The sequence below is a fragment of the Hesperophylax consimilis genome, chromosome 8 (genome assembly GCF_061612785.1).
Source record: "Hesperophylax consimilis isolate HC1 chromosome 8, BYU_Hcon_1.0, whole genome shotgun sequence".
Classification (NCBI taxonomy): Eukaryota; Metazoa; Arthropoda; class Insecta; order Trichoptera; family Limnephilidae; genus Hesperophylax; species Hesperophylax consimilis.
In genome coordinates, this window is record NC_142843.1 from 23,480,385 (window position 1) to 23,497,163 (window position 16,779).

At 31.7% G+C, this 16,779-nt stretch overlaps 1 protein-coding gene across 7 annotated transcripts in view; it reads left to right on the top strand.

Moving 5' to 3' along the window:
* Rbp6 (RNA-binding protein 6) overlaps positions 1 to 16,779 on the top strand; it is a 648,561-nt gene that overhangs the window by 319,291 nt on the left and 312,491 nt on the right. For all 7 annotated transcript variants that reach the window (XM_089635054.1, XM_089635053.1, XM_089635056.1 and 4 more), the window contains one exon: positions 5,145 to 5,229. In XM_089635054.1, the coding sequence (XP_089491180.1) occupies positions 5,145 to 5,229 (85 nt within the window). The remainder of the gene's footprint in view (positions 1 to 5,144; positions 5,230 to 16,779) is intronic.

Sequence of the window (16,779 nt, forward strand, 5' to 3'; positions counted from 1 at the left end):
TACCTGAATAGTTCGGGTAAACGTTGATAAATTAATCAATCAGTGCTGCAGAAAAGTGCTGCTGTTAATCTCCGTCCTGAGCTTTTCTTCTTAACTATCACCGTATAATATAGACATGCACTCGGTGCAGATTCAGGGTAGAAATCACGTCCTACAACGGGGTATTTTCAATTTATAAGAGAGTTTATAAAAAAAAATTCTTGTTAATTATATCTGCTTTTATATTAACATGTTTTCTAATTTCTGAAATTTCTAAATTATTTATTTGCGATGCTTTATATCCTTTGTGAAATATTTTAAGACCTGAAAAAAACAAATAGCATGTAATGGTCAGAAGTAAAATTTCGATTCCTGATGTAATGAGCTTTCCACTGTGCAACGAAGGTCAGAAGTAAAATGGTTTATAATGGTAGTGTACGTCCACTGAATTTTCAAACACTAATGAGGTCACTAAATCATAATTTTTTTAAAGTTTATTAGAAGTTTAATAACAAAACCGCGCTAAGCAAAGTTATTTTATTTTATTATTATTTCTAACAATAATAACCTTCAAACACGTTTACAAACTTTACAAGTGGGTACTTGATAAACATCTAAAAAAAATACAATTCTTCAAACTGAATTATCAAAAAGATGTTAAGAAAATGTTCCGTGTTTATTTCGTCAACAATGTAGTACCAAAATTATCATTTATCGTGTACCTCTTTTGTAAAAAATACATCCGTGTTAATATAAAACACCCGACACAAAAGATAAGCATATAACTAGGTATGTACAGCGGCCTGTTTTTACATTTTTTCATGGCACACAGTAATGACCAGTCTTACATTTGAAAATAATTGATTACGAGAAAGCCCCGGTCGACCACACGATATGTTTTCTTGCCACCTCGCGCCGTCTGTACTCACAAATAAATAGACAGCGAGTTCCGAATTACACCTGTCTGTTTTTGCACTGAAGAAATATTGCAGTTTGCGAAACATTCGACGACTTAATTTTTAACCACCCGGTACTCGGCAGCGATTTGTAGAAGGTCTGTGTATTATTTATCTGACCCGCTGTTTATATTTAATGGCGATGGTAAGGAAACAAAGGAATATTATGCTGCCGGCTTGCACCGGTTTAATAATGTTGAAATTGTACCATCATGTAATGCCTATCATTATGTTCAATTATTTTAATTTAAAATTTTCTAAATTTAATTAAATAATATTATTATTAAATTTATAAATAAATATAAATATACTATTGAATATGTTAAAAAAAAAACAAAAAATCAAAATGGATTTCTACAAAATGAATTCTACAATATTAAAATAAATTTAAATATATCTATTTTTTTCATATACAAACTTAATTTTGCATTTAATAAATTTAAATAATAAAATTTGTTTAAAAAAAAAATTTGTTGCATTTTTCAAAATCTAAATATTTTTTATATTGACGCAGTAATTTCAATGAAGATTCATAAAGAGTTTCACGGATTTTTTTCATGTAATTTTTTTTTATAATATAATATACACACAAAATGTGTATATTTTTGCTTTTAATTATTAAGATCGAAAGTCATTGCAATTTCTTCCAAAACTCTGATTTTTTACAACCACATTATTAATAATTCATCGAACTATAACCATTATTATTTTATAACTGCTCAAAATTGTATTAAGTAAAAAAAAATTGTTAATTTTACGTAATTTCCATGTATTCACTAAAAACTAAATAAAACTGACCCATATACAATTATCACGAAAGATATAGTGCGTCCACACAGTAAAAATGGCCAACTGCCTTAATTCTAAACTTCCCCGCTTGAAAATCCTTTGGTGTTCTTTTCACCATTGTTTTTCCATGAAACATGATATTTCGAACGGAATCTTTTTTTTATTTTTGCGGAGGATAAAATGTTTGTTTTAATAATTGAAGTGTCGACTCTGACACGAGTTTATTTTTGCTGTTATTTTATAATTGCCCGTGTTTTTGTTATCACGATATGGCACGCACGTGTTTTCACCATGGCGTGGAATGTATTCAGTAATAGGTGACGTGGAAATATGTACTAAGTGTGATTATTTTTAATGAGTGTACTAACAAAACGGATCGCACCACGAACGGTGTAACATAATGCTTAATTGAGAAAAAAAAATAACAGGGGGAAGAAATGTGAGTCAAAGTTTTTTTTACCATGTACCTCTTAAAGAAAGTCGGAATACGGCGATGTTCTCGTTTTTTGTCAACCAAATCATGTAATTAATTAGTTTAGCCATGTTAGAAAAAAATATAGTTAATAATTGAGTCGTTTTATTTGAATGTTAAATTTAATGATTATATATATCAGTGGATCCCCCGCAATGCTTCATCATTGGCTTATGCCTTTCTCCGGCGCCTCCGACTTATTCCACTATTCGCTATCGTATACCACCATGTTTACTCTTAAAACACTACATTTCTTCGACTTTAATTTTACTTCGTATCTCATTATGGTTCAGAGATATTCCGTGAAGTATTCCTCGGGCATCCCCCACTTTACCATTTATACATCTCTAAGCCCTCCTGGCACTAGTTATAACAAAATTTGAAATTTTCAGCAATATGTTCGAGTTTTGCGAGCACAAAAGTACTCAGGCTGATTTTTTATAGATATAGATTAGAAACCAAATAGAATTTATCTCAATCATTTGGAATGCATTTTATAATATAAGACGTTGTCTTGCCACAGACCACTTTCTCTGTAGAAAAGTAAAAAAAAAATTGTATGTATTTTTGGATGAGAAACCTAAAAAAAAATAAATGATAAAACTTTTAATGATCAAAAAATGATCACAACACCGATTTTTTTTTCACATATACACCACATTTAAAAAAAAGAACTTTAATTTTTTTTAGAGAATTTTTGAACGAGCTCACAAACGAGTTCGAACTCATCGTTCGTGAGCTAAGGGGTTTGGATCCATTTAATCGTTTTAAAAGAAGACAAGAATATTTGGTTTTATTTCCGTGTACTTAAGTAAAAAATCTTTTAGGGATCAAATCTCTGATTCAGCCGTGTATTAAACGACTAAATATGTTTAGCTGACGAACTGCTAGATTCAATTAATTAATTGGTCAAAATGTTAATAATCCTCAATTCGCCACCTTTTAAGTAACATTAGTTTTATAATGTCTGCGTATTAATAATAATCAATGTGTACGTTTAAATAATCAATCTGATAAAGTTGTCGAAGAACTGAGATAATGGAATTTTAAAACGTCGATCTTGCTATTTTCCCCGTTGAGACGTTACAACGTAGTTATCCAAGCACATTGATTTCACTTGAACCGTTTTATTCTGAAACTTTGCGCTGGGACGGAGACCGCGCGCCGTTCGAGCTGTACATAACTCCGGAATGATAGAGGACAAAGTCCGTGCGGGCACTCGGAAGGATGGGTGTTCCTCGGTGACAGTAGCACGTAAAGCGTTCACGTGCTGATTGGACACGTCGTGCTAAGGAGCCGTACAAATCGTGGAGCAACTCCCTCCCACCCCCCCCACCACCCGGTCTACCCCTCAGTTTTATCCCCGCATTTCCAATTCAGTTAAAATGGCCCGAGAAAAACTGACAAGTGATTCGGGCGTCAATCTACCATCTCCCCCCAGTGTAACTTTATTGCTTACGCCATTACTGCAAAAGTATTTCGGAAAAATATTGCTGCTGCAATTCACCTTCTTCTGCTTCTAGGAGTATTTTCACTCTGCGCTTGTTTTTCAGAGTTTACTGCGACTGAGTTTATTGAACCATTCGTATTTTACTTGCTAAATTGTTTCACATTGAATCTTTTCAATTATCATTCTGCAAATACGGAAGCAAAATTGTCAATTATTTTTATTATCTTTATTCATTTAATGAGATTTATTCCTGGAAAACATAAAGTAGATTGTTGCCTTAACACTGGATAGTTAATACACACACAAAATGACTTCCATGTAGATTTGAATAGAAACCAATGTCTTCACTGGCTTTACCTAACTAAACTTTTGGTTCTAGCCCAATTAGCATATTTATAGGCAATCCAATATTATCGAAATGAAAATTTCATGATTATTGTGAGACTTAGTTCTGTATTTAAATTTTACGCAAAGTATGGTTAGACTTTTGGATCACGATACACGTCCACATTGCATTCCTTGTTTTCAATTCTTCTATATTATTCTCTTATTATAAATCATGAGCATAAAAGGAAAAGCTGCCAAGTTGAAATCCCTGTTAGTTTTTTGCATAGATACAAACTCATAGTTTCGCAAATTAGGATATTATATTATTTGAAGTGTCTTTTTCATGATTTATATCTTGAACGACTGTCAAAACGCTAAAAATTAATTATTTATGAAAAAAATAAATACATAAATATATATATACAAGAGAAAAGAAAATTTTTGTGTTTATAGTGAAACATTAAAACAGTTTTTTTTTTCTAATAAAACATTACTGACTTAGCCCCTTTTCGCTCCTAGGACAGTTCAAGAGTCAAACTTAGTCAGTAAATTAAAATAATCACTGTTTTATAAATGTGTATTTTTCTTAGTTAAGCATATAGCATAAAAATATCGTAAAAAATACTAAAAGTATTTATAAAAATTTTGTAGTTTAAAAAAAATCTGAGAAAGAACGTGGCTCGTGATTTCTATACTTGTTATACTGCATGTGTTCAAACCACGAAGAAAACTCTTGAGAAACTTAAAAAAAAACAAGCTTATTCACTCTATGGGTTACAAAAAAATGCATTATTAAAATTTCTTTAAAAATAAAATAACACCCTATTGTTGGTTTTGATTTCAAAGCATTTTATTCGTAATAAAAAATAGCAGCATGATTATAGCACAACTCTCTGAGATAACTATTGAGTAGACCAAGTAAACTTGGTCAGTTTTTCACGTAGCAGAACTTCATAAAGTGACTTGGTCAATATGCAATAAATCGTCAATTTGTAGAATATTTTGTGATTTAAATCGACTAGGTAATTTTTTCCAGTGGTAAATACAAACTAACATAATAATTTTGTAAAAAAAATTCAAAATCGTAAACCTTCCCTTAGCTCCCTTTCCTTGTATGCTCATAAAATATGTTTTATAATATTAATGTATGTATTTATCTTCTTTTTTTCAGAGGATTCGGGTTCATCACGTTTGGTGACCCCTCTAGCGTAGATAAGGTATTAGCGCAAGTCACCCACGAGCTTGACGGCAAGAAGGTAAGTTCTTCATTATTTTCATTAATTATTAAGGACGGATTTTTTCGGAGAATTTGAACAATTCATCAAATTTCAACGTTCATTATCGGGTTCTGTGAAAGTCCTATTCAAGTTCTGTTATTATATCACTGTAGGCTAGTTGCTTGACAAAACTGAAATAAAAACAGAACTTGAAAAAATCTTTCACAGAACTTGAAAATGAACGTTGAAATTTGATGAATTGTTCAAATTCTCCGAAACAATCCGTCCTAAGTTAGTGCATCGAGACTGTCACATTGTCATTATGTATTCATTTTGTTCGAAGAGAGAAAAGAAAAAAAATATTTTGGTTATAGTTTAGTTATGAAATGAGTATTTTATGTATCACACTAAAGGATTAGAGAACTGTTAATTTAAAAATTTGCTTTTAAAAACTTATCATCAAAATGCTTGTTAAAACGTTTAAGGTGACGTTTGTATATTGATACTAAAGCGCTTGTGACTAGGGTTTGCAATCCCACATCCTCCGGGATTTCAGCAATATTTGATCTCGCAGATTTGACGGATTGAAAAAAAAATTTACACGTACTTGCGAATCACACAAAAGCGCCAGAATGTCCAGAAGACAGTACCTATGAAGTTTTTATGTTCAGTCTTCTTAAAATTCTTACTTCGTGACGTTTTCAAAGTATTTTTATAATATTAATAGTAACAATGACGATTGACCTCAAAAGACTGATGAAACTTTTTTTTTTTTTAAAAGAAAGACATTCATTCCCGGGTTACGAATAACCTGACAATATTTGAAAATCTCCTACCACCACAGAAAGCGGAAAATGTTGCTTGTGTTGTGATGGACGATTTAGCCAGCCGAGGAATTGAACACGCTACGCCTGGGTGGGACCCAAGCGCGATGTCAACTCGGCCACCGACCGGTCAGTGACAGTTATGTTTTCATATATTTTAACGAATATTTTTTAATCAAAATCTTCAATACTTATTATGTTATCTTTTCAATATATTAAAACAAATTTTTTTATCAAAATCTTCTTAAAATACTTATGAATTTTTAATATATTTTTGTAATATTACTAGAATCAAAGGTATCTAAATTATATCCCGCAATCTTGAAGGATTTGCAAAGCCTAGGCATGACGTTAAGAAAAATACTTTTTGCACTAATAACATAAAAACAGGATTTGAAATATAATATTATTTTATAAATTTACTCATAAAACATGTTTTGTGACTTAGTGCGATAGATAAATCAACGTTCAACCTTTAAAAATACAAATACTTTATTCAACGAGAATAAGTTGATGATTTTGAAAAATCAGCATGAAACCACCTCAAAATACCTTACCTCTTTAACAAAATTACTATTCAAGTCGTAGCTACCATAGTGTTAACACCTTACACCGTACATATTTTTCCCATCACGGGGTAAGAATCGTCTCCTGCAGGAGAGGAGTAGATTTGATAGGTGCCGCTACTGGGATAGTCACTCACCAAAACACTCAGCATCTTCTATATAATGCAGGTAAACCCATTCACTGCCACCATCCAATATTACACGTCGCGCACAGCGAGCATTGTATGGGTTATTATGGAGTTGAAATGCTCTGCGCAAGGTTCTTGAGTTGAATTTAATTCTCATTCATTCATTCGCCGTTGTTAATAAATCGATTTAGACGTGTTTTCGCTCAGATTTTATGCACACGCCCAGTTGAGTATCTTATCATGTTTTATGCTTAATATTAAGGATCTGCTATTGAGATCGTATTTTATTAAATTAAGTTATGAATAATAATAATAACACATCATGTATAAAGCGCACTTTAGTGTCATTTCACTTTAAATGTGCTTTACTATATATATGAAGTTGGATTGATTTTAAAATCAAACAACACGTTGGATATTAAGTACTCACCACGCAAGTAGAAATCACTGTCGTATAAATTATCATAATTGATCTCTTTTTTCTCTTGGTATGGTATTTGAATCGTATTAAAACTGGTAAATATTTAAAAATCGATTTTTGAGAATACAACAACATTAAATTTAGGAAGTTTACAAGTTGGCCCTTAATATAGTATTTTTATTTTGCTGGAGGAATTTCGTCTGGTATTTTAAAATATTGACTTTAATACTTTCCTGAAATACATATTTTTTTGGCAAACGTTAAAGTCAGAATTGAATGTTTATTTCAGTTTAACCTCTATTACCGAAGTACTTATTAAGTTATTGGGGACCCAAAAATATTTGCATAGCCAACAATAAATCAAAATGTCACATCACACCGGAACTTTATCGGAGTTTCATAAAAGTCGTTTGATAATCCGCCACATTTTTCGTTGGCGAGAAAAAAATCTTTCATTTCGAATTAACATACAAAAACAATTTCTTTTACCTTCATTGTTTGTCAAGCCTTCGTGAAAATAAATTCCTCGAATCTCTTGGCAGCCACCCCTACTGAAGACCCCCCCCCCCCTTCTACCTCCATGGCCCCGCACCCCCTACTCCTACACTCCTACCCCCACATCTATATCTACCGCTGCGGGGCTTTCATTTCCACTTGTTTTATTTTATATACGCAAGTTTTTAAAAGTTGGAAATTAAATTAAATCCTGAGCTTACTCTTTATATTTCTACCTTTATTTTTTTAGTTTCTCCCTCTTCTAAGAGCCGGAGCAGCATATTGCGCCGTATGGGTGCCGGCTTTAGCGATGGGATTTTTAAACTTCAAAGTTCATAAATGAAAAGTCCACTTAAGCGGCTTATTTAAGAATCATAATATTCCGCTGTCTGAGAACAATTATGATTCAACCGCAAACTCGGCTAATTACTAAGTAACTACTTAATAAAAGTATTCATACGTCTTGTTTAAACATGAAAACCTACCAATAAATTATGTATAATAATTCGAAGGCTAATATTGACTTAGTCGGTTTAAGCTTCACAAAGTTCCTCGCGTTATTTATTTTCTTAATGAAAATATGTAGACTAAACGTTTCAACTTAATATATTCTCCATTACTCCTTCCTCAATTTCAACATTCCTTTATTTACTTAGCAGCTACGACCCCATTAAATAATATAGAGTTTTTCGCACTTCGATGGAATCTTACAAATACAAAAATTACAATAAAAAAGAAAATAAAAATACTAAAAAGGGGAGATTGGGTAGAGGCGGAACGATGATTTAGTGGCTAATGGATTTATTGTTATCCCGATGCCACGTTGCCCGCAGATCTCCGCATTCCCCCTCATTATAGCAACTCCGTTTCTTTGTTTCCTGGGATTTTTCCAACCCAATTGTAAGGGTCCTTGCTTTTTACAATTTCTCCTATTGTACACATTGAAATATATTTATGCAAATATCCCGACCGAAATGTGGACCAAAAGACTTCGTGCTTGACTCTCATTTTAAAGGGGAGAAAAAACAAAAACAACAGAGCGGTGGCGTTATTAAAAAGTTTTTTATCACATTCAAATCAATATATTATGTAACCAACCAACCGCGCAAACAATAAATTTATCGAACTATCACATAATATATTTTAAGTTAAATAAAAGCTTTATTTCAGGAGAAGTTTTATTAACATAGTAATCATTTAACTGTCAAAGAAGTCGATAAAGTTTTTTTTTCTCAAGTATAAAATCTTTGTTCCCATTTCAATTTGTAACTACTCGAATTGTAGTAATAACATACTGTTTTAAGTTGATTATTTCCATAGAAATCTAAATAAAGAAAGCATCAGCAAATTTAAAAAAATACTATTAAATAACATAGCATGTTGAAACACTCAAACTTGTAATGACATGAACTTGACTTCCATATTTAATATTTATGGAAATATAGAATTGTTGACAGCACTGATTTTATGGATCTAATCACCTTCAACATACAAACTAGAACTACTCGATCGAAAATTCTTTTTAATTGCAACATTAATATCAGGACTGAGTCATTTTGATTCGCTTGTACCTAGAATGCACGAAGTTGGCATTTTTTTCGCATAAAATGTATATTTGCACGGAATATAGTAACAAGAAGGCTATAACAAACCTCGGTAATAATAAAAATTAAGGTTAGCATATTACTATTATTTTTCGTGGGTTCTATATAATTTTAAATGCAAATTTTACTTTTGATTACGGTTCTATTATTTCGTGCCTGTAGAATCCCATATGAGCTTATAATATATAAATAAATAAATAACAAGTTTTCAAATCGTTAACACTCAATTTGAATAACAGGGTAGGTTTTGGAATATGGCTTTAACCCTTTCATATTTTTTACCTAGGGAAAAAGATAAAATATGTTATGGGCAGGTACATCTCATCTAAATTTGGCTTGTTTTATTGAACCTCCGTTTACATTCAGCCGAGCTGCCTATCTTTTTATCTTTGTCTCATTTTGTAATTAATGAGATGAATAATGTCAACCCTCCCTTTTGTCATTTCAAGGTAGCCAAAATAAGGGTCGTTCAAATAAATACGGTATCATAAACGAACTAAGGTAGGCACAAGGTGTTGAAATATTAGATTCGCTTTTATGAAAAAAAAGCAATTTAATAATCAATAACTTAAGAAATTGTATCTTTCTAGTAATAATAACTGAAATACTTGTAGATGCAAGCTTTAATACGTTAATGAGGTAAATTTGGCCAATTAGGTGAATCTTGGAGTTACAATTAATATAAATATATTAAGGCATGAGAGGCAAATAATTGAAAAAAATCCCAGCAATTTACCTATAGACTACTTTTGTGTTACCGTCGTAATGGAATACATGCTTCAAAATGTTGTGTTTAAGCTCTGTGTCATCTATCTAATGATTGTAAAAAAACTTCTTCAGTAATTGTGAAATCACTTTGTGGCAACATTTTTATTAAATGATTTAATTTTAATTTAATTTTATTACTTCCCGTGGCTCTATCCTACTGACTTTCTCTTGGGCATGCTCGGTATGAACCATCTACGGGTCAGAAGAGATGTGCATATTATATCACACTTCTTCAAACTGATTCGTGGATGGTTAGTAAATCCGACTATCATGGAGAGATTAGTCTCTATGTTCCTGATGGTTATCTCCGTCACCGACAGCATAGACTGTTTTATCTCCCGGCCTGCAGGAGTAACATGCCAATGGTCATGCCGGTGGGGAGAGCAGTCTTTCTGTTGAACAGAATTAATTCGGATATCGACATATTTAGCATCGGTGAAGCTGCCTTTAAAAGGCAAGCTCTATTGATGCTGGTATAGTTTATACACCACTTATTATGTAATACCATTTTACAAATGTACTTAAAAACGAAATAAAATGTAATTTTGTAATGTTTTTAAAGGAATAAACTAATTGAATTGAATTGAATTGAATTGAATTGAATTGAATTGAATTAATTGAATTGAATTGAATTGAATTGAAAATAATAATTATTTAGTATAAGTTAAAAGTTAAAGATAAAACGGTCGTTTTAAAATGATAATTAATATTATTAATCATCTAAAAAATTACGTTGTTACATAAAAAATAACCTTAAAACACTAAAATTAAATAAACTTTATGAAAAATATATTTTTTAAATAACTTTTTTCGAAAATCAGAGCGTCAACCACAACGGCTGTGACGACTAATTATTGCTTACAATTATGTGTTATCCTTTATGCTATACATAAAACGTTGTCTGATAAACATTAATTTAAAATTAAAAAAAAATAATTAATTAAGTCAAAAATATTTCGCCAATAAATGAAGATATAATATGTCTCGATGCCATCTAGTGAGAAATTTAGCACTAACAAACCCTTTCCTACAAAAATAAAGTTAGTTGTTTACAGGTGGAATTTTTTAAAATATATATACCATAAGCGGTAATTGTTGATTGAGGTACTAGTACATATTGAATCATTTGGTGGCTCGGAAATAAGTCGATATACTCGTAGCTCAGTGGTTTCAGAGCACCTGACCGGACATCAGAAGGCACGGGTTCAATTCTCGTTGGTTGCATTTATTTTTTCTTGAATATTATTTTCAATTTGTATTAATATTTCAGGCAACTTATTATTGCTTATAATTATTTGATAACGGCTGTAGTTTACTTCATCCAAAAATTAAAATATATTTTTCGTTTTCATCAGCCCCTACTGCCAACATCCGTGCATTGGGGCTGTAATACTAAGCTTTTGTCACAAACCCTCCCCCCAGAAGTGAGGCTTATTGTGACGATGATTACTGTTCTACCTGTTATTTAACTATTTTTATTTTTTACCTTTTGAAAGATATATTAAAAAAGGAGGAAGAAGTTAAGAAAATTGCTACGTCTGCACCGCCGATTACGCCGGAAATATTAATGCTGAGATTGGTTAAAAACCAATTTTTCGTTTTCCGTGAACCGAAACTCGGGTAGGCTGATAGCTTTTAATTTTCAAACAAGCTTTTGCTATTTCATTTCCAATATGGGCGCTTTCATTAAGGAAATAAAGGTAGTCCATAAATTAACAATTTGTAAAGAAATAACTTTTGAGCATTACTTCTTTTTGGAAGATTTAAATTCAAAGGCATATTTTGTCATTCAGTCATTAACTACTTTATTTTCTACGAATTCTCGACTTTCGAAAATGACTTCTTAACAATCCATTCAAAAATGAATATTCTTCTTATAAATTACTTACTAAAAAAAGGCATTGCATTCAAGTAGTGGTCTTTCTGTATTAAATGCAATTTAATCTCAAAAACCCAATCTTTCCTATTCTTCTTAATATATTATTTCACTGAACTGCATTTTTTAATAATATTCTTGTTTTGATTACAGAACGTCCCCTTAGCATATTTATTAATTATTCCTTAATTATTGTAAAGTATTCGAAATTCTTTTGTTAGCTTCCGAACAGTGAACAGTTAGTTCTAAACTGATTTCTATGTTAGCAAAATATTCACCTTAAGTCTTATTAACATATCCCTCTGAGGAACAAATATACGTAGGTGGTACTGACGGACGGTTTCCTTCAAGTTCCTTGTCTGAAGGTATCTAAATAGGCCCTAACCAAGCTGTGACGCACTTACCCACACATGTGTGCATCTTCCCACGCACACTAACGCGCCCTGCGTACGATTAAGCCCACTTTACCTAAGTGTCCCAGAGAGGATAAAAATCGACTAAGAATAATGTTCTCTGTATTTAGTTGTTTCTATTTACCTGCTATTATTCATTGTTCTGAATCACTTAACCAGAAGATATTTATTTCACAGAATCTGAACAATTCATCTAATTTCAAAGTTAATTTTCAAGTTCTGTGAAGGTTCTATTCAAGCTTGATTATTATAATATTATTGGCTAGTTGTTTTACAAATCTGAAATAATAACAGAACTTGAATAGAACCTTCACACAACTTTGAAATTGGATAAATTGTTCAAATTCTTTGAAACAACCCATCCTAAGCATTTATTATTCGCATGAATTTTCAAATTCCAGGTGAATTTACCCTTTAGAATTTTTTTATACTTTGAAGGCGTCTGCCGCGAGATTAAAAAAATAACCCGATACACAAAAGTAAAGTATCAGATTTTGGCGCTGCTCAAAGTGATTTTATATTATTTGCTTAATGTTAACTGGCGAATTCTACACTGGTGTCAATGTTATTACCTAAGTCCCAAATCCTCTCAATAATCGAAGTCCCATCATATCCACTGAAACAGTAGTGATTTATTATTTTAGTGTAGAACTGTGAGTTTAGAAGAGAGACTTTAAACTTTCTTATTTCGGTTGCAATGTGCCTGGTAGACACTGGTTTGAAAATGACCGTTAATTAAATTAATTTATATATTATATTAATTTCAGCTCTGCAAAAGTAATCGCTGACCTTTATAGGGATGTACATGAAAGATAAAAAATGAAACTTGATGAAAAAACGTTTAATGACCAAATAATAAGTGGTATTATAATTGAAGAAATAAAACGTAAATTAATCTTTTTCTGAAACGGGCGTCAGAATTAATCGTTTGCGCAATATGCCTGAGAGGTCACCTTGAGCTTTTTTTTTACTTATTTTTGTAAAATATACATGAAATTACTATATCATGAAATGAGTTAAATAAACAATTGTGATGGAATAAATAAGAAAATACGTACCTTAAAAAATATTACCAAATTGGGTGCAGTGAGCCTAACAGAACACTTCCGTCTCCACGTTGTCGGGTGAGAAACTGAACGGAGGATCAATAATAATAATAATAACAGAAGAATATTATTTTTGCCAACTTACTATAAACGTACTGCCCAATGCTTCTTTTGTTGAAATTTTGTGTTTTTTTTTTCGTACATTTGTTACTAAAATTTTGTTTATTTTTTTCTACCGGTCTCGACACAACCGTGTCATTAACTTTTCTTTTTTGGGTTTAAATTTAATGTTATTATTATATAAAGTTTACAAAGATGTATTTTTTAAATTATGTAACTGTAAAGATGCACATCTTGATACAGAAATGCACTAGTGAGATGTACAGAGTATGTTTTTTATGTTAAAAACTGTTTTTTGAATAAATAAATAAAAGTGCTTCCTAAAGACAGTAAGGTACCTACTGGGAAAGGCGGGATCCAAATCCGCTCTGGCGGTGTGCCTGTCAGATTATGTGCACTTGACGGAGGGTTAACGTACTAATATTATCAAAACTTAAACGATCAGAATCGATGTGCTTTAACATTGTATCCATATATACCTCACGGGCACCGACGCGAAATCGATTGCAGGTGACTTAACGCTTGGAATGACGAAAGCGTCGAACTGGGCAAACATTATTGCAAACTATCTATGTTACTGCAAAATATCTTCTCTGCCAACTTAATCATTAGATTTATTCTTCCTGAGTTTCCTATTTACCACGATCACTTAATTTCTACAAAGAACATTCAATCAATCAAAATAGTATGATAACACGTAGACGTCTTATTTATTGCTGGTCCATTGTATTATGAAACATTAGTTTGAGTGGATATATTAATTAGTTTCAGTCAATAGTCAAAGCACTTGTCAGCAGAAAAGAAAACCTCTTAAGTAAGATAATATACAAATACTTTTTCAGGTGAATACATTTACGTTTTTTTGGTGAATATTGATATTTTTATGCTTATTTTATACAAAAGATCTCCGCAATTTAATACACATAATATTATTAATCTTGGAACTAAAATGGTTTTTATTTATTGCTTAGTATCAAGTAACATATTTGTCAAAACATCCAAGTGTGTCTCAATACCGATTTGACACCGTATTCATAATTTTAATTTTAATGGTCGTTCACATAGAAACAAGAAGTGCCTTCCATTCAAATTTGAATGGAAACAAATATTCCATTTAACACACGTTCTATCTCACTTACACTCTCTTGAAATCGTAGATCTGCATCACCATTTGAATTTCGTAATTACGATGAGACTATTTATGTATTATATTAAGGTTATACATGAAGTGAAAAAATTGGTTTCACTTTTGTCCTTCCAATTAATCCGATTTGGCTTCCAAGGATCCCAACGTTCTAGTATCCAACTGCTCGCTGACCGACAGGAAATTACAAAATCCGGTATACGCTCAGTGCGCACCGATTGTCGTTAGTAGAACACGTTTCGACAATATATATATATATATATATATATGTACAATAGCGCCTCTAATTGTCGTGAATGTAATGGGTGAAACACGATTTTGTACTGAAAATTTAAGGTCCGATTGGCCAAATACTCCGATTACGAAACACGGCGTCCATAAGGCACAAGGCATTTCTTGTGTTCTTATTTATTATATGGCCATTCACAACAACAAGCCGAATTTCTTTTCTCAAAGACACAAATAAATACGATTTAATCACATATTTGATTCAGTTTTCTAGCTTTTTATCTTAGTTTTAAGTAATTTCTGCAGTTTCATGACGCGTTTTGACAGTCAACCAGCTGTCATGCGTATGAATAATTTGTTGGCAGAACTTTTTAAAAATAACTACGTTTTATAGAAAAGAAATAAAGTAAAAAAACATCTTGTAAATATGTATGTTTTAATGGGTTCCATGATAACTCAACACAGTGGCAATTCAACACACATTTAAAAAGTGATATAAAGTCATTAGAAACGATGAAAAAAAAAAATTAAACCTAACCTAACCTAACCTACATAACCCAGTTAATAATTTTTTGTTTCATCACTTTCCATGACTTTAATAACTTTTGAAAGATGTGATGAATTATCATTTTGATGATTTATCCGGTCACCGTTTTAATGATATATTTCAACTTGAAGTAATAAATATGACTTTTTTATATATTATCTGATAAAGCATAAATCGAAGTTGGACGCATTGCACTGTACCTAACACGGAAATATGATTTTTTTAATATAAAAAAAATCGCATAGCTTTACTTTTACTTAAAACCCCTTCAAAATAAAACCAAGATATATGGTTAGGTATGACCATTTTGTAATCCCATACATGTAATTTAAATGACAAGAGGCACAATTATTAGGGAGTGTAAATGGACACCTTTTGGAGATGCCGACATTGTGAAAAAGCTCCCCGCTCCGGCGATCTCTTCCTGCGAACCTTTTCATACCTTCAACCCTTTTACGTTCCTTCGCAGTAATGTTTGCACACATTTTGTCCGGGTCCGACTCTATTCCCTTTGTGAAACATTATATTTTTAGCCGAAACATGGCCTCACTACTAATGCGAATTCAGATTCAAGTTAGCCTTCTTCATATTGTGGAATTTTGAAACTTCGCTCCACATTCGTGTTGACCTATTAAAATGAAAGGTCTACTCGTATGTGAATCGTAATAATATGTGTTTGGATACAAAAATAATAATAAGAACATAGTATTACATTTCTTTGAGGGTTGAAGAATTATTTTAGGACTTCGAAAACGAATCTTCTATTCGGTTTCAATGTTGATTAATACCCTTAAAAATTTCCGTCGTGTAAACGACAATCATATTTAAAATTATTTCGTTTGTATGTTTGTAAGTACCGATTTCATTCATAAGTTATCTTTTTCTGCGTCTTGTTTATAGGTTGAATTCTTTTAAAACTGTACACATTTAAAACATGAAATCAGTTAACTATACGTACCTACTAAAATCCCTAATTATAACAGATTATTTGATCATTACTACGCCCCGTTAATTTTATTTAAACTTCCAAACACTCAAAGCATAAGGACTAAACTTAATAAAAAAATGACCACTGAAAGTAATATTTCCGAAGAATGAGAAAGTTTCCTAAGCAGAAACAGCCTGTCGCAAGCCCCCTCTACTTACAAAGTAACTCTTAAATTCGTATCTTTATGTTCCACGTTACATTAGGTCTATTATTTTAACTCATTAATTAACGTCAAGATCATTTAGTAAGTTTTCAGTTGTCAAGTTTCTGGGAAAGCCTAAAGAAAATGAAGGTAGCAGATTGCTATTTTCGATATAGTACTTCAGTTTAGTGCTCTATTGCTTTCGCAAGGGGGGATTTATTATGAATTGGTCTCCTATCCAAAATATCGCCTCATAAAATTTGAAAAGTAACTTTGTTA